General features: G+C 42.9%; 1 protein-coding gene across 5 annotated transcripts in view; it reads right to left on the bottom strand.

The window, feature by feature from the left end:
• phka1a (phosphorylase kinase, alpha 1a (muscle)) overlaps positions 1-26,896 on the bottom strand; it is a 213,366-nt gene that overhangs the window by 69,394 nt on the left and 117,076 nt on the right. For 3 of the 5 annotated variants that reach the window (XM_068047673.1, XM_068047674.1, XM_068047676.1), the window contains 2 exons: positions 25,618-25,696; positions 23,077-23,240 (listed from right to left, as the gene is read on the bottom strand). In XM_068047673.1, the coding sequence (XP_067903774.1) occupies positions 23,077-23,240; positions 25,618-25,696 (243 nt within the window). Of the gene's footprint in view, positions 1-13,550; positions 13,728-23,076; positions 23,241-25,617; positions 25,697-26,896 lie in introns of all 5 variants that reach the window. The other 2 variants (XM_068047677.1, XM_068047675.1) reach the window with 2 other exon arrangements.

Here is a 26,896-nt window from a genome sequence, read left to right as displayed (position 1 = left end):
ATGTGCGAAATATTAACTGGGATAGATTTAGTGTGAAAGAAATGGAGGGAAAAGAATGTTTAAGGTGCATTTTGGAAAACCCTTTGGCCAGTGTGTTGCAAGTCCCACAAGAGAGGGCGCGGTTCTAGACTTAGTTTTAGGTAATGACGTTAGGCAGGTGGAAGGAGTGGCAGTGGGAGAGCATTTTGGTGGTAGTGATCATAATTCAGTTAGTTTTAACCTAATTATGAAAAAGGACAAAGGAAGAATAGGAGTTAAAGTTCTAAATTGGGGAAGGCCAATTTTACTAATTCGATAAGTGATTTAGCAAAAACGGACTGGAAACAGCTAGTTGAAAGTAAACCAGTGTCAGAGGAGTGGGAGGCATTCAAAGGGGAGATTTGAGGGGTTCAGGGTAAACATGTTTCCACAAAGAAAAAGGGTAGAGCAGCCAAATCTAGAGCCCCCTGGATGTCAAGGAGCTTATAGGGTAAGATAACGCAGAAAACGAAAGCTTATGTCAGACACCGAGAACTCAATACTACAGAAAGCTGAGAGGAGTATAGAAAGTGGAGGGGTGAAATCAAAAAGGAAATTAGGAAAACAAAGAGAGGGTATGAAAGAATACTGGCAAGTAAAATCAAGGTGAACCCAAAGATGTTTTATCAATACGTTAAGGTTATGAGGATAACTAACAAAAGATTAGGGCCTGCAAAAGACCAAAAAAGTAACTTATGCGTGGGGGCAGAAGATGTGGCTATAGTTCTTAAATGAATACTTTACATCTGTCTTCACAAAGGAGGGGGGCGATGCAAACATTATAGTTCAGTAGGAGGAGTGTGAAATATTAGATGTGATAATAGAGAGAGAGGAAGTATTAAGGGGATTTGAAAGTGGATAAATCACCAGGCTGAATGAAAAGTACCCCAGGCTGTTAAAAGAAGCCAGGGAGGAGAGAGCAGAAGGTCTGACCATTGTCACGGTCCTGTCGTTTTTTTTTCAGAATATGCGGTTTGCCTTTCAGGCTTGCAAGGGATCAGTCATCGAGTTATAGTTATACAGCCATCAAGCACCTAATTATTCTAGTCCCATTTTCCAGCACTTGGCCCGTAGCCTTGTATGCTATGGCGTTCCAAGTGTTCATCTAAATACTTCTTAAATGTTGTGAAGGTTCCTGCCTCTACCACCACTTCAGGCAGTGCATTCCAGATTCCAACTACGCACATTTATTTCCTCAAATCCCCTCGAAACCTCCTGCCCCTTACCTTAAATCTATGCCCCCTGGTTATTGACCCCTCTGCTAAGGGAAAAAGATTCTTCCTATCTAACCTATCCATGCCCCTCTTAATTTTGTATAGCTCAATCATGTCCCCCCTCATCCTTTTAAGGAAAACAACCCTAGCCTTTTCAGTCTCTCTTCATAGCTGAAATGCTCCAGTCCAGGCAACATCCTGGCGAATCTCCTCTGCACCCTCTCCAGTGCAATCACATCCTTCTATAGTGTGGTGCCCAGAATTGTACACCGTACTCCAGCTGTGGCCTAACTAGCGTTTTATACAACTCCATCATAACCTTCCTGCTCTTATATTTTATGCTTCGGCTAATAAAGGCAAGTATCCCATGTGCCTTCCTAACCACCTTATCTACCTGTTCTGCTGCCTTCAGTGATCTATGGACAGGTACACCAAGGTCCCTCTGACCTTCAGTACTTCCTAGGGTCCTACCATCCATTGTATATTTCCTTGCCTTGTTAGTCCTCCCAAAATGCATCACCTCACACTTCTCAGGATTAAATTCCATTTGCCACAGCTCTGCCCATCTTACCAGCCCATCTATATCGTCCTGTAATCTAAGGCTTTCCTCCTCACTATTTATGACACCACCAATTTTCGTGTCATCTGCGAACTTACTGATCATACCTCCTATATTCACATCTAAATCAATAAAGTACACTACAAACAGCAAGGGTCCCAGCACCGATCCCTGCAGTACACCACTGGTCACCGGCTTCAACTCGCAAAAACAACCCTCGACCATCACCCTCTATTTCCTGCCACCAAGCCAATTTTGGATCCAATTTGCAAAATCGCCCTGGATCCCATGGGCTCTTACCTTCTTAACCAATCTCCCATGTGGGACGTTATCAAAAGCCTTATTGAAGTCCATGTATACTACATCAACTGCTTTACCCTCATCTACACATCTAGTCATCTCCTCGAAAAATTCAATCAAGTTAGTTAGACACTATCTCTCCCTGACAAAGCAGTGCTGACTATCCCTGATTATTCCCTGTCTCTCCAAGTGGAGCTTAATCCTGTCCCTCAGAATTATTTCCAATAGTTTCCCAACCACTGATGTTAGGTATTGCTTTAAGAACCAGCAAGCCTCAGGAGTTTTAGGAAGGTGCATTTTCGTTGCCTTAGAAACAGCCATTTGGAGACTGCGATTCAAAGGGTGCATTCTCATTACCATAGATACAACCCTGGGAGTGAGTCTCATGCGATACATTTGTCACAATTCAGTTTTGAACTGGCTTTTAGTTGAAGACAGTTTGTTCTAACAGAACACACAGACAGAAGACACAGCTGTGATGACAACACCTGGAAAAAGAGCTCTCGTCCATTTAAATTGAAGGAAGAGGATTTTAGTCTGTTTAATTATCTCTCCAATTCTAAAAAAAAAAGTCAAGCCAAAACAGAGATCTCTGGTAATTTAAATTGAAGGGAGGGAGGTTAGACTGTGACAGTCTTTTATCCCACAAAAATTCTAAAGTCAGACTGATTCTGTTGCAAGTGCAATTCATTAATCGTTGAAATTCGCTGGAGAAAGAAAGCAACATCCTGTGAGGGCTTCAAGCAACATTCTGTGAGGACTTCAAGCAACACTGGACTGTAAATTTGCAAGGACTCTAATTTTTCTATTTTAAATGTTATTTATATCTTCGTAGTGTTTAAGAATGTAGTTCTTTAATAAAGAGTTAATTTGTTGATTTAAAGACACCTGGTTTGGTTAGCCTCATTCGGGGGTTAATAGATGGTGCAATCTGGCTGGGTCTTTCTTTAATTTGGAAAGTTTTAAATGATATGTTAGCCGATCTGTGGAGCAACTAGATTGAAGTAACAGTGCGTTGGTCCCACCATAATCAGAATCGTATATTTTGAATGGGGGCTTTGAGTGGAGCAGTCGGTCGTAACACCATCATCTTCCAATCCTCATTGGATTCAGGTGTGGTGCCGGAGGATTGGAGGTCTGCTAGCGTTGTACCATCGTTTAAAAAGGGAGTAAGGGATAGACCGAATAACTACAGTCCGGTCAGTCTAACCTCAGTAGTGGGCAAATTATTGGAATCTATTCTGAGAGACAGGATAAACTGTCGCTTAGAAAGGCACAGATTAATCAAGGATAGTCAGCATGGATTTGTTAAGGGAAGATCTTGTCTAACCAACTTTGATCAAATTTTTTCAAGTAAAAAGGAAGATAGATGAGGGTAGTGCAGTTGATGTGGTCTACATGGATTTTAGCAAGGCTTTTGACAATGTCCCACATGGCAGACTGGTTAAAAAAAATGAAATCCCATGGGATCCAGGGAAGTGCAGCAAGGTGGATACAAAATTGGCTCAATGGCAGGAAACAAAGGGTAATTGTTGATGGGTGCTTTTGTGACTGGAGGGCCGTTTCCAGTGGCATTCCAAAGGGCTCAGTGCTAGGTCCCCTGCTTTTTGTGGTATTTACTAATGATTTGGACGTAAACGTGGAAGGCATAATCAAGAAATCAGCAGATGTCACAAAGATTGGTCATATGGTAGATAGCATGGAGGATAGCTGAAGGCTGCAGGAAGATATTGATGATATTGATGGTCAGATGGGCAGAAAAGTGACAAATGGAATTCAACCCGGAGAAGTGCGAGGTGATGCATTTGGGGAGGTCAAACAAGGCAAAGGAATACACCATTAATGGGAAAATACTAAGATGGGTAGTGGAAGGGAGGGACCTTGGAGTAAATGTCCACTGATCCCTGAAGGTAGCAGAACAGGTCAATAAGGTGGTTAAAGCGGCATCTGGAATCCTTTCATAATAAAAACAAGAAATGCTGGAAATACTCAGCAGGTCTGGCAGCTTCTGTGGAGAGAGAAGCAGAGTTAACGTTTCAGGTCAGTGACCCTTCTTCAGAACTAGCAAATATTAGAAATGTAGAAGGTTTTAAGCAAGTAAAGCGGGGGGTGGGGCAAGAGATAACAAAAGAGAAGGTATTGATAGGACAAGGTCACAGAGAATAATTGACCAGAAGGTCATGGAACAAAGGCAAACAGTATGTTAATGTTACGCTGAAAGACAAAGCATTAGTACAGAGAGGGTGTGAATTGACTGTAAAGCACAAAGCACCCCAATCACAAACAAAAACAGTGGGTAGGCACAGTAGAAACAAACTAACCAAACTAAAAAAACTAAAACAAAATAACCAAATAAAAAAGAAAAAAAGAAAAAATAACTAAACATAAAATGGGCGGGGGGGGGGGGCCGTCATGCTCTGAAGTTATTTAATTGATGTTCAGTCCGACAGGCTGTAGCGTGCCTAATTGGTAAATGCTTTCCTTTCCTTTATTAGCCGAGGTATATAGTATAAGAGCAGGGAGGTTATGCTGGAACTGTACAAATCATTGGTTAGGCCAAAACTTGAGTATTTTGTGCAGTTCTGGTCACCTCATTACAGAAAGGTACAGAGGAGATTTACGAGGATGTTGCTGGGACTGGAAAATTGCAGCTATGAGGAAAGATTGGATAGGCTGGGGTTGTTCTCTTTGAAACTGAGGGGAGATCTGATTGAAGTGTTCAAAATTGAGAGGGGCCTGGATAGAGAGGATGTGAAAGACCTATTTACCTGAGCAGAGAGGTCAGTGACTAGGGGGCATAGATTTAAGGTGATTGGTAGAAGGATTAGAGGGGAGGTGAGGAAAACCTCTTTCTCCCAGAGGGTGGTCAGGGTCTGGAACTCACTGTCTGAAAGGGTGGTAGAGGCATAAAACCTCATCTCATTTAAAAGGTGCCTGGATGTGCACCTGAAGTACTATACAGGCTAAGGACCAAATACTGAAAGGCTGCGTTTGCTGACAATGCAACCACAAGGTGGCGCTGCAGTCTGTGACATCAGGCAGCTGCCAGGACTAAAGATGGCGCTGATCAAATAATCACACGAAGGCAACCTAAACACATGGCAGCACACAATGGCCGGAGAGGGACTGAGCGAACAGGCCAGGGAGGGAGTGAGCGGGTGGGCTGCAGATGGAGTGAGCAAGTGAGCGAGCGGGGGGGAGGGAGTGAAGGGGGGGTGGGGGAGAGCGGATGGGGGGGGAAGGAGCGAGTGGGAGGAGGAGAGCGCACCCACCAGCACCAAGGTCTTCGGCCGCGCTCTCCCCACCCCCTCTCTCTCCCCGTTCCCCCACCCCCGCTCTCTCCCTGCTTCCCGCGCCCTTGCTCTCTCCCCGCTCTCCGCCCACATTACGCGATGACGTCATCTGCGCATGCGCCAACCAGTCCTAGCAATGCGGAACGCAACACGTTGCAGTGTGTAGGAGCCAATCTGCACATGTGCGCATATTGGCGCAGTCTGATGATGGCAGCTGCCCGCTGCGTTGTAAATAACCACTTTGATGCTGAAAAGTGGGATTAGGCGGAGTGGCTTGTTTTTTCGTCTGGCACAAACACAACAGTCCAAATGGCCTCTTTCTGTGCCTTAAACTTTCTATGATTCTAAACAGAAAGAGAGTGACTGTGAGACAGAGAATGTAAGAAATAGGAGCTGGAGTAGGCCATTTGGCCCTTCGAGCCTGCACCGCCATTCAACAAGATCATAACTGATTTTCTACCTCAACTCCACCTTCCCACACTAGACCCATATCCCTTAATACCCAAAAATCTATCGACCTGTCTTGAACATACTCATGACTGACCATCAATAGCTCCCTGGGGTTGAGAATTTCAAACATTCATAACCCTTGGAGTGAAGAAATTTCTCCTTACCTCAGTCCTAACTCTGAGACTGTGACCCCATGTTCTAGATTCCCCCAGCCAGGGGAAACATTTATCTTGTCAAGCCCCTTGATAATTTTATATGTTTCCATTAGATCACCTCTCATCCTTCTTAACTCCAGTGAATATAGGCCAAATCTACTCAATCTTTCCTTGTAGGACAATCCCCTCTTTCCAGGAATCAGTCGAATGAACCTTTGTTGCACTCCCTCTAGGGCAAGTACGTCCTTCAGTAACGAGGCCAAAACTGCACACAGCACTCCAGTTGTGACCTCACCAATGCCCTGCATAACTGTAGTGAGACTTCTTTACTCTTATATTCCAATCCCATTGTAACAAAACATAATGAGAAAGGAAGTACTAGATGGTCTGACATCCTTGAAAGTGGATAAATCACCAGGGCCGGATGGATTGCATCCTAGGTTGTTAAAGGAAGCCAGGGAGGAAATAGTGGATGTGCTGAGGATCATGTTCAAATTCTCACTAGATACAGGAGAGGTACCAGTTGACTGGAGGTCTGCGAACGTTGTACTATTGTTTAAAAAGGGTAAGGGATAGGCCAAATAATTATAGGCTGGTCAGTCTGAGGTGTTAGAATCAATTCTGAGGGACAGGATAAACGGCCACTTAGAAAGGCACGGATTAATCAAGGATAGTCAGCATGGATTTGTTAAGGGAAGTTCATGCCTTACTAACTTAATTGAGTTTTTGAGGAAGTAACCGTAAGGATTGATGAGGGAAGAGCAGTGGATGTGGTCTACATGGATTTTAGTAAGGTTTTTAACAAGGTCCCACATGTCAGTAAAATAAAAGCCCATGGGATACAGGGGAATGTGGCAGAATGGATCCAGAATTGGCTCAGGAACAGGAAACAAAGGGTAGTAGTCAACGGATGTTTTTGTGAATGGAAAGCTGTTTCCAGTGGCGTTCCACAGGGCTCAGTGTTGGGTCCCTTGCTGTTTGTGGTACATATTAATGATTTGGACTTAAATGTGGGAGGCATGATTGGGAAATTTGCTGATGACACAAAAATTGGCCGTGTAGTTGATAGTGAAGAGGATAGCTGTAGACTCCAGAATGATATCAGTGGTTTGGTTGAGTGGGCGGAAAAGTGGCAAATGGAATTCAATCCAGATAAGTGTGAGGTCATGCATTTGGGGAGGGCAAATAAAGCGAGGAAATACACAATAAATGGGAGGATATTGAGAGGGGTAGAAGTCGTCAGAGACCTTGGAGTGCATGTCCACAGGTCCCTGAAGGTGGCAGGACAGGTAGATAGAGTGGTGATGAAGGCATATAGAATGCTTTCCTACATTGGCGAGGGATAAAATTCAAAATCAGGGATGTAATGCTGGAACTGTATAAAACGCTGGTTAGGCCACAGTTGGAGTATTGTGTACAGTTCTAGTCACCACATTACACAAAGGACATAATTGCTCTGGAGAGAGTACAGAGGAGATTTACAAAAATGTTGCCAGGGCTCGAATGTTGCAGCTACGAGAAAAGGTTGGATAGGCTAGGGTTGTTTTCCTTAGAACAGAGGAGGCTGAGGGGTGACAATGAGGTGTACAAAATTATGAGGGGCCTACACAGAGTAGACAGGAAGGACCTGTTTCCCCTAGCGGAGAGGTCAGTTACCAGGGGGCACAGACTTAAGGTGATTGGTAGAAGGATTAGAGGGGACATGGAGAAACGTTTTCACCCAGAGGGTGGTGGCGTCTGGAATTCACTGCCAGAAACAGTGGTGGAGGCAGAGACTTTCAATTCTTTTAAAAGGCACCTGGACATCCACCTGAAGTGCTGTCCCCGGCAATGTTATGGACCAGGTGCTGGAAAGAGGGATTAGATTGGGCGGCTAGTTTTTTCGGCCGGCACGGACATGATGGGCTGAACGGCCTCCTTCTGTGCCGTAATTTTTCTATTTTTCTAAAAGCTAACATATCATTTACCTTCCTAATTGCTTGCTGTACCTGCATGTTAACTTTCTGTGATTTATGTACAATACCCAAGGTCCCTCTGAATGCAAACATTTCCCAGTCTCCCACCACTCAAAAAATAGTCTGCTTCTTCATTTTTCCTACCAAAGTGGATAACTTCACACTTCACTACATTGTATTCCATCTGCCTTTTTTTGCCCACTCACCCAACCTATCTACATCCTTCTGACTGCGCCCTTCTCGCTGCTTAACCTCCCACCTAACTTTGTAAGATCAGCCAACTTGCATACGTTACACTCAGTCCCTCATCTAAGTCATCAATATAGATTGAAATAGCTGAGACCCAAGTACTGATCCTTGCAGTACCTATATATTTACAGCCTGCCAACCCGACAATGACCCATTTATTTAATCGATGCTAATATATTTCTCCCAATCCCTAATTTTGTGTAATCATCTCTTATCAAATACTACATCCACTGGCTCCCTTATATCCATCTTACTAGTTACATCCTCAAAAACTAACAGATTTGGCAAACACTATAGGCTGAGTTTTCAGGGCCCCCCGAAGTCAGTAATGGAGGCGTGGTGGGGCGGGGGGGGGGGAAGTGGCCTGAAAATATTGGTGACGGGCGACATGCCAATTTCAAGGCTCCGATCCCAGCCCCGGAAATCACGTGTTGGGGCGGGGGGGTGGGGGGGAGCGTGGTTGCGGAAGGTTTTGGTGGGGCAGGGGACGTGGTACAGGAATCCTACTTTCCTCCCAATTGAGGTCAATTAAGACTGTCGAAAAGCTCGTTAACAGCTCATCAAATATCAAATTTGTACAGGGCAGATAGTTGACATGTGCCTTCTGAAACAGATCAGCTGAGGAGAGGTGGGTACAGATTGAGGAGCCAGTCATGGCTGCCACAGGGCATCAACCTGGCCCCATAACAGGGTCAACATGGCAAAGGAAGACTCAGCTCTTGGTAAGGGCATACCCTTGCTGCTGTGCAGGAAGCAGGGAGAGTGGGCACTCAACATCTGGCACTGAACAGGGTTGGCACCCACACTGGCTTCGCAAAGACGGAAGAGAAGGGGCCAAGGCTGCCAAAGACATTTGGGCAACCACCGTCCCAAAAGGAAGGCTCCAGCTGGCAATAGGGACACAACTGTCAGATTTTGGGCCCAGTGGCAATGAGGGGCAACACCCTCCACAGGAAGGGCAGAACCCCAGGCAACAGGAGGGCACGGGAGAGGAAAGTGGGGCAGCAAAACAACGGAGGCCAAACCCTGAACGCAGGATCTATCACCAAAAACGGTGTTACTTGGAGATGAACAAGAACCAATGCCAGTGGCCATCAAAGTCACTGTGGTCTTGAATGTCTTTGCTTCTGGCTCCTTCCAAGGATCAGTTGCAGACCTTTGTGGCACCTCAAAAACAGCCACGCACTACTGCAGCTCGGTGGTCATGCCACAATCTAATTGAATGGCAGAGCAGGCTCGATGGGCTGAATGGCCAACCCCTGCTCCTAAGGTCAATGATGCCCTCTTTGGCAGAACTGGACAGCACATTCATTTAACAGGAGACATGGCCTCATAGGGACAGAGGGCATTTGGTTTTGCCTCCATCGCTGGATTCCCCCAGGTGCAGGGCATCACTGATTGCACCCATGTGGCTATCAAGGCACCCAGCAACTGACCAGTGAGGTTCATCAACAGGAAGGGCTTCCACTACCTCAACGTCCAACTGTTCTGCAACCACCATAAGAGCTTCCTCCAGGTGTGTGTTCGCTTTCCTGGCAGCTGCCATGGCTCCTTCATCCTCTGCCAGGCCAGGCTGCCTCACATCCTCACTCATATCAAAGTGTGTGGATGGATTCTAGGGGACAATGGATATCCCTTGAAGACATGGCTACTCACCACTCTGCAGGAGCTCCAGACAGAGGCACAAAGGCAATATAACCAATACCACCTGTTCAGTATGACAACCATCAAGCAGGCCATCGGGCTGTGGAAGTTGTGATTCTGGTTCCTGGATGGTTGGGTGGTGCCCTCCAATACCCTCCTGTAAGAGTCTCGGTTATTGTGGTGTTTGCTGTGCTCTCAATAACATGGCTCTCCAGAGAGCTGTGGATCTAGAGGACAATAAGACCCTAGGAGGAGACAACTCATCGGGGGAGGAGCAGGAGGTGAGGGTGGAGGAGGAAGAGGAGGTGCAGGGAGATGGGACTGAACAGAGGGGTGCCTCTGCTGCACTATGAGGTGGCCTTCTCCTGCCATCATCCTCTCCCTCACAGTCTTCAGCATTAGATCCAGGTTGGTATCGATGAAAAGAGGGGTTGCCTTGCCCCAGGTGCCAGGCTTCTGACTCCCCTGTGACATTTGCTTACCTCTGGTGCAGTGGAAGGCTTTGGCACAAACTGAAGAGCTCTCCCTCAGGATAACCAGCAGCCTCAGTGCTGGCTGCATGGGAGTCTAAATGAGTGCCACACTTCATCTGACCCACCTCCGTTTCTGCCCCACTAGCTCTAAGTGGGCAGGAGACCCATCTCCATACTAATTAAGGGCTTCCCCATGTGAAAAACTGAACTTTAATCAGTTTCCCACAAGAGGTGGGTTTTTGATCAAAAGACAAACCTAACTCCTGTTTCCTGTCTCCACAGGAAAATTCAGCCCCATTTCCCTTTCATAAATCCATCCTCTGTTTAAACATAGGATTTTCTATGTGCCTTGTACCACGTCTGCAATAATAGATTGTAGCATTTTGCCTACTACTGACGTTAAGCTAACTGGCCTATTGTTCCCCATTTTCTCTCTTCCTCCTTTCTTAACTAGCAGGGTTATGTTTGCTGCCTTCCAATCCTTAGGAACTGTTCTAGAATCTAAGGAATTCTGGAAGATCAAATTCAATCCATCTACTATATCTGCAGCTACCTTTTTTGAAACCCTAGGATGCAGGTCATCAGGTCCAGGGGATTTGTCACCACTTAGTCCCATTACATTATACTACTCCAGTATTTTTTCTTTACTGATACTGATTTCTTTAAGTTCTTCATTGTCGCTGGACCTTTGGCTCCCCATTATTTCTGGAATGTTTTTGTTTCTTCTACCTTGAAGACAGATACAAAGTACTTGTTTAACATCTCTGCTATTTCCTTGTTCCCCATTATAATTTCACCTGTCTCAGCCTCTAATGGGCCCAAATTTATTTTCACTCATCTCTTCCTATTTACCTACCTATCGAAATGTTTATAATCTATTTTTATGTTTCTTATACTCTCGTATTTTATTTTCTTATTAATTTCTTTGGTCCTCCTTTGCTGAATTCTAAAATCCTCCCAATCCTCAGGCTTACTATAATAACAGCAAAATACTGCAGATGCTGGAAATCTGAAATAAAAACAAGAAATGCTGGAAATACTCAGCAGGTCTGGCAGCATCTGTGGAGAGAGAAGCAGAGTTAATGTTTCATAATTTCAGAGCATGACAGGCTCCCCTTTTTATTTTTACTTATTTTTTATTTTTTAACTATTTTATTTCAGTTTGTTTCATCATTCATTTTTTTGTAACCATGTGCAGGCCCACTGTTTTTTCATGTTTGTGCTTTGGACCAGGGCTGTTCATTTTTCTGTCAATTAATACCTTCTCTGCAGTTAACGCTTCGTCTTTCAACACACCATTAACATACCGTTTGCCTTTGCTCCATGACCTTCTGGTCAGTTATTCTCTGTGACCCTGTCCTATCAACACCTTCCCTTTTGTTATCTCTTGCCCCACCCCTGCTTTATTTGCTTAAAACCTATTACATTTCTAACCTTTGCCAGTTCTGATGAAAGATCACTGACCTGAAATGTTAACTCTGCTTCTCTCTCCACAGATGCTGCCAGACCTGCTGAGTATTTCCAGCATTTCTTGTATTTACCTCAGGTTTACTAGTCTTTTTAAGCAACATTGTGAGCCTCTTCCTTTGATCTAATACTATCTTTAACTTCTCATGTTAGCTACGGTTGGAGCATTCTTTCTGTGGGATTTTTGTGCTTTAAAGGAATATATTTTGTTGCAAATTATGTATTAATTCTTTAAATGCTAGCCATTGCTGGTCTCCTTTCATATCTTTCAATATAGTTTCCCAACCTCCCTTCACCAACCCGCCCCTCATACCTACATAATTTGCTATGTTTAGATTTAAGACTCTAGTTTTGAATTTATCAAACCCAATGTAAAATACTATATTATGGTCACTATTTGCTACAGGGCCTTTTACTACAAAATTATTAATTAGCCCTTTATCATTGTACAATGCTAGATCCAAAATAGCATCTTTCTTGTTGGCTCCTCATGATACTGATCTAGAGAAGTATCTTGCGTACATTCAGTGAACAACTCCTCCATGTTATTACTGCAAATTTAGGTTGCTCTGTCTATATGACAATTAATATCACCCTTGATTACTATATTACCCTTATTACACGCCCTTCTGATTTCATGATTTATACTCTGTACTGTACTACACAACTACTGTTAGGGGGCCCATAAACAACTACCATCAATGCTTTCTGCTCCTTGTTGTTTCTTAGTTCCATCCAAACTGATTCTAGTTCTTAATTTTCTGAGCTAAGATCCTTTCTCTCTACTGTCTTTATCCCATTCTTTATCAGGGCTACCCCTCCAGCCTTTGCATTTTGCCGATCTCTTCTAAAAGTTAAGTATCCTGGAATATTTATTTTCTAACCTTGGTCACTTTGCAACCACGTCCCCTTAATGGCCATTGGATCAAACCTATTAATTTCTATCTGTAGCAGTAGTTCATCAAATTTTTTGCATTTGAGCATTCACATATAGTGCCTTTAACTTGGACTTTTTCTAATTTTCCCTTATGAGGGAAAAACAGAGAGAGAGACAGAGTGGTCCTTTGTAAGTTTGATAGGTTGGATGATTCAGAAAGTGCAGACAGAAGACTTCTTTTTAAAGAAGTTGAAAAAATAGTTAGATGACAGGCTATTAGCCATAAAAACTCCAAGTTACAGCTTGTAACCTCTACTTTAAAAAAAAGTGGCAAGGACTACTTTAAAACCAACAATAAAAGGAAAGGAGAGAATAAAATGTTTTGGGAGCTACAGTAATAAAATATCTATTTTTTTTTTTAAAATATCTATTCCTTTCTTGTTCAAAAGGTGAGTGAGGAAAGGAAGGAAGGTAGAAAAAGAGTGGAGCAAGGAACCCAACAAATATGGAATTGTCTTAACATTAATAGAGGTCAATCGTCTGAGTGTTTTAGCAAAATGCAATTTCAACAGCATTGGCGCAATTTTTTCAGAGTCCCCCTCACCATTTTCCTAGTTGATGGCAAAAAAAACACGGTTTCCGAAACTAGAAAAGCGAGAAACGGCCCATAGGTACAGTATCAGAAATATAAGCATTGTTAAAAGTTATAATTATTTGTCTAAGAGCTCAATTTTTATAAAAGGAGGGAACCAGATGGGATCCCTTCCCCTTCTTTTAAAGTAAGAATCACTCGGTTCATCACATGGACATCCTATTCATTCCAAGAATTCAGGCTACACCTTAAATGTGCTCAAAGTCATAGCAAAATTTCTAAATATCAATGATACCAAACTAACTTTGAATGTCAAGTCCTTTTGCTTTCTGTGCCAGAGACACGAGGTCCCGTGTAGCATGTGCAGCAGCACGGAAACGATGCAGACCCTTTTTCTGTGCAGTCGGCAGCAAATCAGATTTTGATGGCTTGCTCTCCAGCAGTTGGTTTAAGTACACGGTTAACTCATCACGGTTTTCCACTGTGGCAATGAAGATATTCATACTTAATGGGGGCAATTCTTGATGGTTGCCAAGCAAGCCACAAGCATTTCCACACGTGAAGATCCGTACAGGCAAGCAGGCAGAGAGAGAGAGAGAGAGGCCTCAAGCTTTGCAAATGCATGCACATGACATGAGCATTCTGCAGCAGCCGTGAAAAAGAAATCCCTATTACAGTCAACACATTGGCTGACTGAAGTTGGGAAAACATCTGGACATATAGCCAATGAAAAAAGCAAGGAACAAGAAAAGGCCAATCTGTCAAACACACACCCTTCACAGACTAGGCAGAGTTTTAAAATGGACTCCAAACCACCTATTTAATCTAAGAAAATAACTTGCATAAAAATTTCCTGATCCCAAAGGCAATCAAAAAAATACACAATTTATATCCATTTCCACGGGAAGTAGCAACAAATGCAATGCCCGACTGCCCAGTAGCACAGAAATAATTACTTTCATGAGAACTTCATCGCAAGCTGCATCCATTTCATTTGGCTTCCTATTCCGAATTAAATATTTATCTATTTGAAGTAAAATTGATGTTGATCTTGGCTGGAGCAGGCTTCAAAATGTTCTATTATATTCAGTACTCAGCTGCACACATCTTTATGATGATAAAGGGAACTCCCATCCAGACTGAATGAATAGGCATGCTGTGAGAGATTGCTCAGTTGGACAAAAAATACTTTCTTCATTTGAAACAGGATCAGTAGCTCCAGATTTAATCATTAATACTGCTGGAGATGCATCTCAGGTCCAACTCTCAATTCACAGTTATTAACGTCCATATTTTTTTTAAAAATATTGACCAGGTTGCTGGTGACCTTGAATAGATGTCAGCTCTGTTAGAGAAGTGTTTTGTTTGACTAGATTATCTCATGCATATCAAATTATCTTTGTATTGTCAGGCAAGCCCTCAACCTACCAAGACTGAGGCACACATTATTTTGCCACATGAACATTAAAAATTAAAATTGCAAGCCCCTGACTGGAAAGATATTTGCATGGTAACAGACAGTGTTGGAACAATGGACAAAGGGCAATGCCCTGACTCATTCAACCAATGATGGACTTTTGATTACCAGACATTAAAGGTGGGGGGATTTAACATTCCAGGTTGACTGCTAAGATAGCAGAATCCACAAACACAGAAGAAGTGGTCAGACCAGTTTTAGTCACATAACTAGCTGGCTGAACTTGCTACAGATTATTTGAAAATCAGAAAGCTGTGTGCTCCCAGTTGGAACAGAACCTCCTCTCTAGTCCTATCTGCCTCCATCTCTTTCCCACAGAACTGAATCTTGTGAAAACACGTGAACCCCCAAATGAGAAAAGTCTCCTACATGAACAAGTTTAAGAAGAACACTGGGCCCCGACAAACAGCAAGACCACCTACAATCAAGTGAGCTCGAAGCACATTAAACAAGAAACTCTTCCGATATTCCCTCAAACCCCTCTCTATTATATTTTCCTCTCCTCTTTTCTGTCTACTTGCATGTATATCGCATGTGCATGCTAGCGTGGGCATGTTGTATATCCATAGGCGTCAACTGTATTAGAGTTTATGTCTAACTTATAATAAACTTCATGTTTCTCCTTTAAACCTGAGAAAACCTAGTGTGTTGGTTTCTTTGCCTTATAATTGGAACGCTGTGAACAAGGATTCACAAAGTGAGGGGGGTGGGGGTGGTGATCAAAACACAGCGTGTTTAAAATTAAAACCCTTTTACAATAAGACCAGGTAAAGACAGCAAAAGACCTCTAGACACATTTCTCACCTGGTTGTAAAAGTATGCTCGTCACCAGATCTTATACTGTTCCTTAGACAGAATAAATTTCTGATCATAATTATGTTTTTTTTATATGTGGAAAATAAAAAAAAGATTAACTGTGTTAAATTAGCTTATCTCAAGCAGGAGAGCAGTACAGGCATTATAATAAGTCTCTCTGTTCCCATGTTAGGGGACCCATGCCTGATAATTATCCAATGACACGTCCTGGAAAGTGGGAATGTCAGGTGACGGCTGGACAAATTTTGTGCTTCCCTCAATAATAGCCTGTCAATGATCACAAATGACTAATGTCCACTGAGGTGAGGACAGGCTTGATGTCAGTACTTATTGAATTGAAGTGCATGAGTCACTACCTTCAGGAGAGTTGAGGAGAAAACTGGAATGGAAGAAAATTCAAAGGAAAAAAAATCCAAAGTAAAATATATGTTTTGAGCACATAGGTTGCTGTCTGGTACTAAATGTAACACACCAAGGTGTTACCATCTGCCCTTCCCCAAGGTCAACCAACGCATGGATTTAAAAAAGGATTCAAAATGAAGTTCATATTTAGTAGCATTTGTATTTTTTTTTTATTTTTTCATGGGATGTGAGCATCTTTGGCTAGGCCAGAATTTACTGCCCATCCCTAATTGCCCCTGAGAAGGTCGTGGTGAGCCGCCTTCTTGAACCACTGCAGTCCATGTGGAGTAGGTACACTCACTGTGTTGTTTGGAAGTGAGTTCCAGGATTTTGACCCAGTAACAGTGAAGGAACAGCGATATAGTTCCATGTCTGGATGGTGTGTGGCTTGGAGGGGAACTTGCAGGTGGTGGCGTTCCCATGCATCTGCTGCCCTTGTCCTTCTAGGTGGTTGGGGTCGTGGGTTTGGAAGATGCTGCTGAAGGAGCCTTGGCGAGTTGCTGCTGTGCATCTTGTAGATGGTACACACTGCTGCCACTGTGTGCTGGTGGTGGAGGCAGTGAATGTTGAAAGCGGCGGATGGGGTGCCAAGCAAGCGGGCTGCTTTGCCCTAGATGAAGTTGAGCTTCTTGAGTGACGTCGGAGCAGCACTCATCCAGGCAAATGGAGAGTATTCCATCACACTCCTGACTTGTGCCTTGCAGATGGTGGACAGGCTTTGGGGAGTCAGGAGGTGAATTACCCACCACAGAATTCCCAGTCTTTGACCTGCTCTTGTAGTCACAGTATTTATATGGCTACTCCAGTTCAGTTTCTGGTCAATGGTAAGCCCCAGGATGTTGATAGTGGGGGATTCAGCCATTGAATGTCAAGGAGAGATGGTTGGATTCTCTCTTGTTGGAGATGGTATTTGCCTGGCACTTGTGTGGTGCAAATGTAACTTAACACTTATCAGCTCAAGCTTGAATGTTGTCCAGGTCTTTCTGCATATGAACATGAACTGCTTCAGTGTCTGAGAGGTCACGAATGGTGCTGAACATTGTGCAATCATCAGTGATCATACCCACGTTTGACCTTATGATTAAAGGAAGGTCATTGATGAAGCAGCTGAAGATGATTGGGCCCCGGACACTACCCTGAGGAACTCCTGCAACGATGTCCTGAGACCGTGAGGATTGACCTCCAACAATCACAACCATCTTCCTTTGTGCTCGTTATGACTCCAACCAGTGGAGAGTTTTCCCCCATTCCCATTGACTCCAGTTTTGCCAGGGCTCCTTGATGCCATACTCGGCCAAATGCTGTCTTGATGTCAAGGGCAATCACTCTCACCTCACCTCTTGAGTTCAGCTCTTTTGTCCATGTTTGAAACAAGGCTGTAATGAGGTCAGGAGTTGAGTGGCTCTGGCAGAACCCAAACTGAGCAACAGTGAGCAGCTTATTGCTGAGTAAGTTCTGCTTGATAGCAATGTCAATGACACCTTCTATCACTTTGCTGATGATCGAGAGGAGATTGATGGGGCAGTAATTGGCCATGTTAGATTTGTCCTGCTTTTTGTGTACAGGACATGCAATCTTCCACATTGCCGGGTAGATGCCAGTGTTGTAGCCGTACTGGAACAACTTGGCTAGGGGCGCAGCCAGTTCTGGAGCATGTCTTCGGTACTATTGCTGGAATGTAGGCCCATAGCCTTTGCAGTATCCAGTGCCTTCAGTCATTTCTTGATATCACGTGTAGTCAATTGAATTGGCTGAAGAATGGCACCTGTAATGCTGGGGACCTCAGGAGGAGGCCACGATGGATCACTCACTTGGGACTTGTGGCTGAAGATGGTTGCAAATGTGTGGAGTCTCCTCCTCCTGTTAGTTGTTTAATTGTCCACCACCACACACAACTGGATGTGGCAGGACTGCAGAGCTTAGATCTCATCCGTTAGTTGTGGGATCACTTCGCTCTATCACATGCTGCTTCTGCTGCTTGGCAGGCTAGTAGTCCTGTGTTGTAGCTTCACCAGGTTGACACCTCATTTTGAGGTATGCCTGGTGCTACTCCTCGCATGCTGTCCTGCACTCTTGATTGTACCAGGGTTGATCCCCTGGCTTCATGGTAATGATAGAGTGTGGGATATGCCGGGCCATGAGGTTACAGATTGTGGTTGAATACAATTCTGCTGCTGCTGATGGCCCACAGCGCCTCACAGATACCAAGTTTTGAATTGCTAGATCTGTTCGAAATCTATCCTTTTTAAAATTCTTTTTAAAATTCTATTGCGAGACCATTTCAGAGGGCAGTTAAGAGTCAAACACATTGATGTGGGTCTAGAGTCACATGTGGGCCAGACCAAGTAAGGATGGCAGATTTCCTTCCCTAAATGACATTAGTGAACCAGATGGGTTTTTACGACAATCAATTATTAGTTTTTAATTCCAGAATTTTTATTAATTGAATTTAAATTCCACCAGCTACCATGGTGGGATTTGAACCCGTGTCCCTGGGGTTTACCCCAGACCTCTGGATTACCAGGCCAGTGACATTAACACCATGCCACCGTCTCTATTCAGCATGGTGCCACACAACACCATGGAGGGGATCCTCAATGTGAAGATGGGACTTCATCTCCACAAGGTCTGTGCAGTGTTCATTCCTATTAATACTGTCATGGACAGACACATCTGTGACAGGCAAATTGGTGAGAACGAGGTCAAATAGGTTTTTCTCTCTTGTTGGCTCCCTCACCACCTGCTGCAGGCCCAGTCCAGCAGCTGTGTCCTTTAGGACTCAGCCAGCTCATTCAGTAGTGGTGCTACCGAGCTACTCTTGGTGATTGTTGAAGGGTATTCCCAAGCGCAGAGGCACCTGCAGTAAATATCATACTGTTTAAAAGTTATTTGAGTAACTAGTAACATATAATCTTAGCGAACAATGAAGAGGTTGCAAGGCATCATGGGGCTTAGCCAACTTGACCACATTCCAAACAGGAGCTGAGTAACATAAATTCAAACAAAGACTTAGTCAATGGAAAGCAGATGTCCTTGTGGAATGCTAACAAAGATACCAGCCTGTAACAAGGTTAAGATAAGGTGGTGTGCGTACATGAGAACCAAGGATGGGGATTAGAAAGGAATGGAAAAGATCATGAGTAATCCCCTATCTGTCTGTGGGCTGGTCATGCAGCCCCTTCCACGCCTGGTAACCGCTTCCATTGGTCTTTAATAATCAATGTATATAATCTGTAATCATTATGATTGGACCATGTCCAGGCAGAATGGGCTGAGTAACTGGTCGAAAGTGTATAAGTCTTGATGATTTTCCTTTGTTCAGTGGAGAGGTATCTGGACAGCCCAGTGACCTGCTCCCCGCTGGCGTAACTCAATAAACTGTTGACATTGGAGCAGACCTGAGTGTCGAGTGATTCTTCTAGATTCATTCCCACTAACAGTGATGGACATTGAAGTCCCCCAGCCACAATACATTCTGTGCCCTTGCTACCCTCAGTGCTTCTTCCAAGTCGTGTTCAACATAGAGGATTACTTATTCATCAGTTGAGGGAGGCCGGTAGGTGGTCATCAGCAGGAGGTTTCCGTGCTCATGTTTGACCTGATGCCATGAGATTTCATGGGGTCCACAGTTAATGTTGACGACTCCCAGGGCAACTCCCTTCTGACTGTATACCACTGTGCCGCCACCTCTGGTGGGTCTGCCCTGTCGGTGGGACAGGTGATGGTGGTATCTGGGGCATTGTCTGTAAGGTATGATTCTGTGAGGATGACTATGTCAGGCTGTTGCTTGACTAGTCTGTGGAACAGCTCTCCCAATTTTGGCACAAGCAAGCAGGACTTTGCAGGATCGACAGGGCAGGGTGTGCCATTGTCATTTCCAGTGCCTTGGTTGATGCCAGGTGGTCCTTCCAGTTTCATTCCTTTTAGACTTTTCTCTAGTGATTTGATACAACTGAGTGGCTTGCTAGGCTGTGGGTCAGGAGTAACATGTGCGCCAAACCAGGTAAGGACGTCAGATTTTGTTCCCTGAAGGACATGAGTGAACCAAGGGTTTTTACAATTCATGGTCATCATACTGAGACTTTTTTTTAAATTCCAGATTTATTTATTGAGTTTAAATTCCACCAGCTACTGTGGTGGGATTTGAACCTGTGACCCAGAGCTTAGCCTGGACCTCTGGATTGCTAGTCCAGTGACATTACCATTACGCCACTACCTCCACACTTATCAAAGATGAAGTATTAAATGAGAATGTCAAAAGGAGGAAATCACAAACATTTCAGGCTTGGCACTGTCAAAAAGATGAATGTAGGGAGTTTTGATATTGATATCTAAATGATCATCTGTTGAGAGTACCAACAGTATCAGGATAAAGTACAATGAAGCCTTTAAGATAAGCAATTCCTTCTAGTTTGAAAGATCGACAATGAATTAATTCTAAACTCAGGATCTTCAGGAATTGTATGCATCCTTACTCATTTCTGCTAGAGGATGAGGGAGAGCAAAGGGCAGAAGGCGGCTGTAAACATCACACTCTTCAAAATGGTAACAGCTTGACTAGCTCTTCAGTTTTTCAATAAGCTGGAAATGGTGATATTTCAAACATCTTCAACAACAGAAATTCCATTGAGAGGGAATATAGCAATAAAGATCTATGTAGTATAGCATTACTTAGAATTTTCCCGATCACCTTCATTTTTATATTAAAAACTTAATACTTTAAATAGCCAAGTGTAAGGCAAGCTTAAATGACTCAATAGAACATAATAGTTCATGCAGCTAAAATACATGCAGTTTATACATAGACAATAGCTTCTACTATAGCAGGGAACAAACAGGATTTTCTCTGTCTCGTGTGTCCTTTTTTAAAAGCATAGCCAAGAATTTGGAACAACTTCATGTCATGCCACACAAAGGCAAAAAAGCAAACCCAAGTATGCAAAATCAAATCACCAATAGCATCCAGAAACAACTTCCTTATAATGATGAGGATTTTCACAGCCCATAAAATATCGATTCCACATGGCACAGTAGTAAGTGAGAGAATAAGTGATTCATTCCACTTTATAAAATCAAATGACTGACATTAAGTTCAAAATAATTTATGTATGTAGAAAATAGTAATAATAGCTGCACTTTTCATATTCTGTCCTAATATCATAATTTCGATTCTTCAATAATGCACTATTTATTAACATCAAGCTTCAACTACATCATGTACATGCTTTTTTTTTTAAAGCAACAGATTCCTTACCCAGAAGCCAAGCTGGTGGGATGGGGCGGTGTAGCATGTGGTTGGGAAGGTCATGGATGATCACTGGGTGTTCCAAGATCATGTGGGGTCAGGAAGAGATTGGAGAAGAGGTCAGCAATTGGGAGGAAGAGATGGTGGGGTAGCTGGCGATGGGGTGTGGTGTGGGTTGGCAATGAATGGATGAAGTGGGCGAAGTCAGTGATTATGGGGGGGTTGGAGGAGTCCGGTAATGATGAGGGAGGTGGGTGGTGGGAGATCATACAGATAGGGGAAGCTGGTTTACAGGCAAGATTGTTGGGCCTGGAGGAAACACTCCTGTTCTTCCTGGCCCACCAGCAGTGCTGTAAATGCACTTAGCTGATGGATCTAGCCTTTCTCCTCTCCTTTTACCTGGCCAACATGGTTTAAAAATAGAAACCCAGTAAAAATGGAGGCACTCGGCTTTCATAAAAGATTTCAACAACCAACCTGTCTCCTGAAAATAGATTGGTCACCTGCCCCTCGTCCTGCCTCTATTAAAACCAGAACTGGGAAGGTTGCAGGCAGGTTGGGGTCCCGTTTCAGATTTTTAATATTTTAACCTCCCACTCAAATCAAACCCAGCTGTTTTGGGGGTTTAAATTTAAAATCTTTTTCCAAATGTTCCAAGCTAATCCTGTTTGTATTATTGCTAACCCTACCACTTATCTCTGCTGCAGTTGTCTCCTGGTTAAATATAAACCATTTTAACTGTGATTTTTACCTAATGATGTATTTGTTTATTAATTTTAAAATGCTCTTTTCCAAATGTAACTGTGCTATGGACAGATCAGGAAAGTCTCCAGATCAATCTGCAGAGTTAGGTGTAACTGTCTCAGCATCCTTGGGCTAGGAAGGAAAATAAAAGGCCAAGTTTCCTGTTTCTGATCACTGTTCAGAAATCCTTGATAAAAAATACACATGGATTGGGTGAAAACAGTATCAGAGCTCTGATGCCAAGGCAGTAGTGGGGGGGGGGGGGGCATACAATTGGCATCAATAGGCTAGGAAGGAGAAGATGGAGAAGAAGGGAAAAAATCTGTTGGAAAATGTGTGTACAATCATAAGGTAGGCTAAGCTATGTTGCTGTCATGATAGATCTGTCTGAAAACGTTGACAATCTAGGCTTCGACATGGAGAATGGCTATTTGGGCATAATATTGGAAGGGTTTCAGCAGCTCTTGAATTCTGTCCCAGTCATTCAGTTCTGGAGAATTGTAGACAAAATTGGAAAAAAAAAACAAAAAATAAAAAATTCCAATTAGCATTTTGCGAAAAGCTGCACAGCAGAGCAAGCGAGCACAATTCAGCTACGATGGGGTATGTGTGCCCAAAATAGGCTGTCAAAGAAAGAAGCAATAGAAAAATGTCATCTAAATGCCTTTCTACAAATTATTCATCATGTACTTGACCTCACTCTCAAATGCTAAAAGGCAGTTTTCTTTCATTCTCCCTTCCATATTTTTCTGTAAAGTTTAAAACATTAAAAAAAATTAAGAGTGAGCACAGTTAAACTAAATGGTACAAATATCTGCAGAGGTAACTAGTGTATACAGTGAGATGCTAATTAAGGTTTCCCTTAAGACATGTTAAATTTAAATTAACTTCAAGTATAGAAGTACTGTATAATTTAAGAAGTAGAAATTGTAATATATTTGAAACAACCCTTCGCTCTCCCTTTAAGAGCCTGGCTAAAATTTCTCCAGTTTTGCCAGGGCTCCAAGTCACAAAACTGTAACAGATTGAAATTAGCTTGATACCAAAAAGTATACAAACATCTAATTATTGAGAAACCAATGCCAGCATGTGTAGTCAAAACTGTATTGTTAAATAAATGGGAATTGTGTAGATCCTCATCCTTACCACCATCTAAAAGCTGAAATTCATGCAGATGCTCCACTGTTTCGGTCGTATGGTGCGAATCAAGCAAGTCCACAAGAATCTTACCATCAGGTCCCAGGTCCATAAAACTGAGATGTGTGCAGCATGAAGTTACCAGTAATGCTGACAAATTGCCCGTCTGAACTCTACAAACAAAAAAAAGTAAGAAGAGGCCAGCCACAATTACATTTAAGCATAAAGGACAGGGATAAGTTTCACACTTCTGACATGAAATGAAGTGGTTGGAAATTCAAATACAGTGCACATCCGAATTTTTGATATGCACTCCCAGCTCTCTGCCAGAGTGGATTCGGAAAATGAAGGTGGCAGAACATTTGTTTTATGCACAAATCAGCAAACCAACAAATGGGGCACCTTACCAATACAAAAACATACACCCTTGAGAAATAAAATGCCAAATCAGATCCACATCTTGCAACATGGGCCCCAAAAATCACACAAAAGAGGGAGGGAGAGAAAGAGAGAGATTGATTCAGTCTGGATTATGATTCTGGAAGATGAAAATGGTCTTTGCAAGGTCCTGTGCAATAACATAAATGATGGGCTGAATGGATTAGACTGAATGGTCTCTTTTTTTTCCTCTCACCAATGGAAGAGAAAACAATGTTTACATTAAACTCTGGAGAGAATTACTAAATTCACACTTTAAGATCTAAGGTAGAGCAAAAAAGTGAGAAGGGATTAATCCATACAGTTATATGGCTAATTTAATAGAAACTAGAAAAACTTACAAGTAACCAAACAGTGTTATGCCAAAATTGGTTTAATAATAGAGGATAGAATGCTCCAACAACCCTCAAGAAGCTTGACACCGTCCAGGACAAAGCAGCCCATCCACCACCTTAAACATTCACTCCCTCTACCACTGGCGCACAGTGGCAGCAATGTGTACCATCTACAAGATGCACTGCAGCAACTTGCCAAGGCTTCTTCGACAGTACCTTCCAAACCTGCGACCTCTACCACTTAGAAGGACAAGGGCAGCATATGCAGGGAACACTACCATGTACAAGTCCTCCTCCAAGCCACACACCATCCTGATTTGGAATTATCATCGCTGTTCCTTTACTGTTCCTTCCTGGGTCAGAATCCTGGAACTTCCTAACAGCACTACGGATGTACCTACACCAGATGGACTGCAGCAGTTGAAGAAGGCAGCTCACCGCCTCCTTCTCAAGGGCAATTAGGAATGGGCAACATATGCTGGCCTCACCAGCAATGCTCACAACCCATGAAAGAATAAAATAAAATAAACCTACCCAACTAAAATTGCAGTTCTTGAGGCAAAAGAATAAAGACCAAGGATGCAATCAATTAAAACTCAACCTGCATTTGGCATTTCACATTTTATTGCAACATTTAAACCAGATTGGTACTTCTACCAGCTTGTAAATGTAATTGCCAATGTACCATTAAAAGCTGAAGACCATTACTGATATCAGATACGCATATCCAACACCAAGAGGGAACATTTTACCACTTTTATCAATTTAAATCAGACTTCCCCAATGTCTTAAATAAAAGCAAAATACTGTAGATGCTGGAAATCTGAAATAAAAACAAGAAATGCTAGAAATACTCAGCAGGTCTGGCAACATCTGTGGAGAGAGAAGCAGAGTTAACGTTTCTGAAAAGTTAACTCTGCTTCTCTCTCCACAGATGCTGCCAGTCCTGCTGAGTATTTCCAGCATTTCTTGTTTTTATTCTCCAATGACTTAGTTGGTAAGTGAGCTGTACAGATCAGAATGAGAAGGGTTCAATTTCCAGTTAGCTGATCTCAAGCAGAGTAGGAATAGGGGCCCCACAAGTGGCCTCAGTGCCCATGCAAAGAAACAGAAAATCAGCCAAAGCTCAAATTCCTAACAGCTATCCAGTGACCCCAGCAGAAGATATGTATACATATGAAGATCAACAAAGGACAGCATTAAGCTCAGGTGTGAAGCCTCTATCCTGTTGTAAAATAGTCTGCCAACACTCATCATCTAGACTCATGAGTGTACAATTCCCACTTGGCTAAGGTACCACAGGGCAATCAGTGGCCATGGAACTGTGTCCCAGCAAGAATCAAGACCTGAAGAGACATGAAAAATTAGAATAAATAAATTACACTATTCTCTTCCTTTCTCCCTCCCTCCAATTAATAGTAATCAAAACTGAAAGTTGCTTCTGACCACAAGAGTGTTTGTCAGTGAATTATATTTAAGATCTTGCCCATGGACAGAACACAGACCAGTATAAAAAGCCAAATGGAGTCAATAGCCATGATTTAAATGCAATGTCTGGTGTAAAGTAAGACACACACATCAGGTGGTTTCAAATTTCAATCTCCGTCTCTGCTGAATTGGCAGACCTCAGCCAGGACAGGCACTATAATTGGCCTTAGTATCCCTGGGTGAGGGCGAAAACCATTAGTCATAGTTCCTGCTCCTCATAATTATTCAACAACACCTACTGGAAAGTGTACGATGATTCAAACTGTGCATGGGTCCTCAGATTACTTACCTGGCCCCTCCAAAATATCCATCTTGCAGCTTCCTTAATGTTGATAGAACATTCGGATCAATACTGGTTCCATCGTCAACTGCAATGTTAATTTTAAAAGTTTTTTTAAAAATAGAAGATGGTCATTTATATTGAATCAGAGATATAACTTGCATTCAAGAGTCAAAAACAAAAAAATCCATTTCATTCTTCTATTGTGTTGCTCACAGCAAGTAAAGATTGCAGAGCTGTAACAGGGTGCTAAGGTCCATAAATATGAGCAGCAAGCAATATATAAAACACAAGAAAACATGTCAGCTGGTTGGCAAGGTGGGGGCAGATTTACCAACTGCAAGGCGTCAAACACCACTCAGTGAATGGTTGCCCTTCCCATCAGTTGAAACTTTTGTGTGAGCTACAGACACAGCTGCATTCTGGGAGAAAAGGTTTACTACCTTATTGATTCTCTTTAACTAACAGTGACAATTGGGAAAACCCATGAACTCGAAGCATAGAAATGTCAAAATGAACAGACCACTGGCAGAAAATATTGTCAGACATTTAAATAATGTAAGATATTCTGTATAGTGTTGCGACCTCAGTGAGATCATTAATGTGAAAATATAAGATATGAACCCCCAGACCAATTTAAAGAATTTCACAACAAGATTTCACTTTTTAAGACTTTTATTACAATAACTAAACTAAAAGAAATCCCCAATTAACTGAATAGTACTGAATAGCACCCTCTCTAGCTTAATCACATCTTTCCTGCAGTGCGGCGACCAGAACGACACACTGTACTCCAAGTGCGGCCTAACCAACGTCATGTACAACTGTAACATGACGTCCCAACTCTTGTACTCAATGCCTCGGCCAATGAAGGCAAGCATTCCATACGCCTTCTTCACCACCCTGTCTACTTGTATTGCTACTTTCAGGGAACTATGTACTTGCACCCCAAGGTGTCTCTGCTCAACAACAATCCCCAGGGCCCTGACATTCACTGTATATGTCCTGCCCTGGTTTAACTTCCCAAAATGCATCACTTCACACTTGTCTGCATTAAATTCCATTTGCCAATCCCTTGCCCACTTTCCCTGTTGATTTATATCCTGTTGTAACCTTAGATAACCTTCTTCACTGTCCACTATACCACCAATTTTGGTGTCATCTGCAAACTTACTAATCATGCCCCTTACATTCACATTCAAGTCATTAATATATATGACAAACAACAGAGGGCCCAGCACTGATCCCTGCAGCACACCACCAGTCACCGGCCTTCAATCTGAAAAAT

Source organism: Heterodontus francisci, chromosome 15, assembly GCF_036365525.1.
Source record: "Heterodontus francisci isolate sHetFra1 chromosome 15, sHetFra1.hap1, whole genome shotgun sequence".
In the NCBI taxonomy this organism is placed as follows: Eukaryota; Metazoa; Chordata; class Chondrichthyes; order Heterodontiformes; family Heterodontidae; genus Heterodontus; species Heterodontus francisci.
The sequence above is the reverse complement of the archived record's forward strand: the minus strand, read 5'-3'. Positions and strand labels throughout refer to the sequence as shown.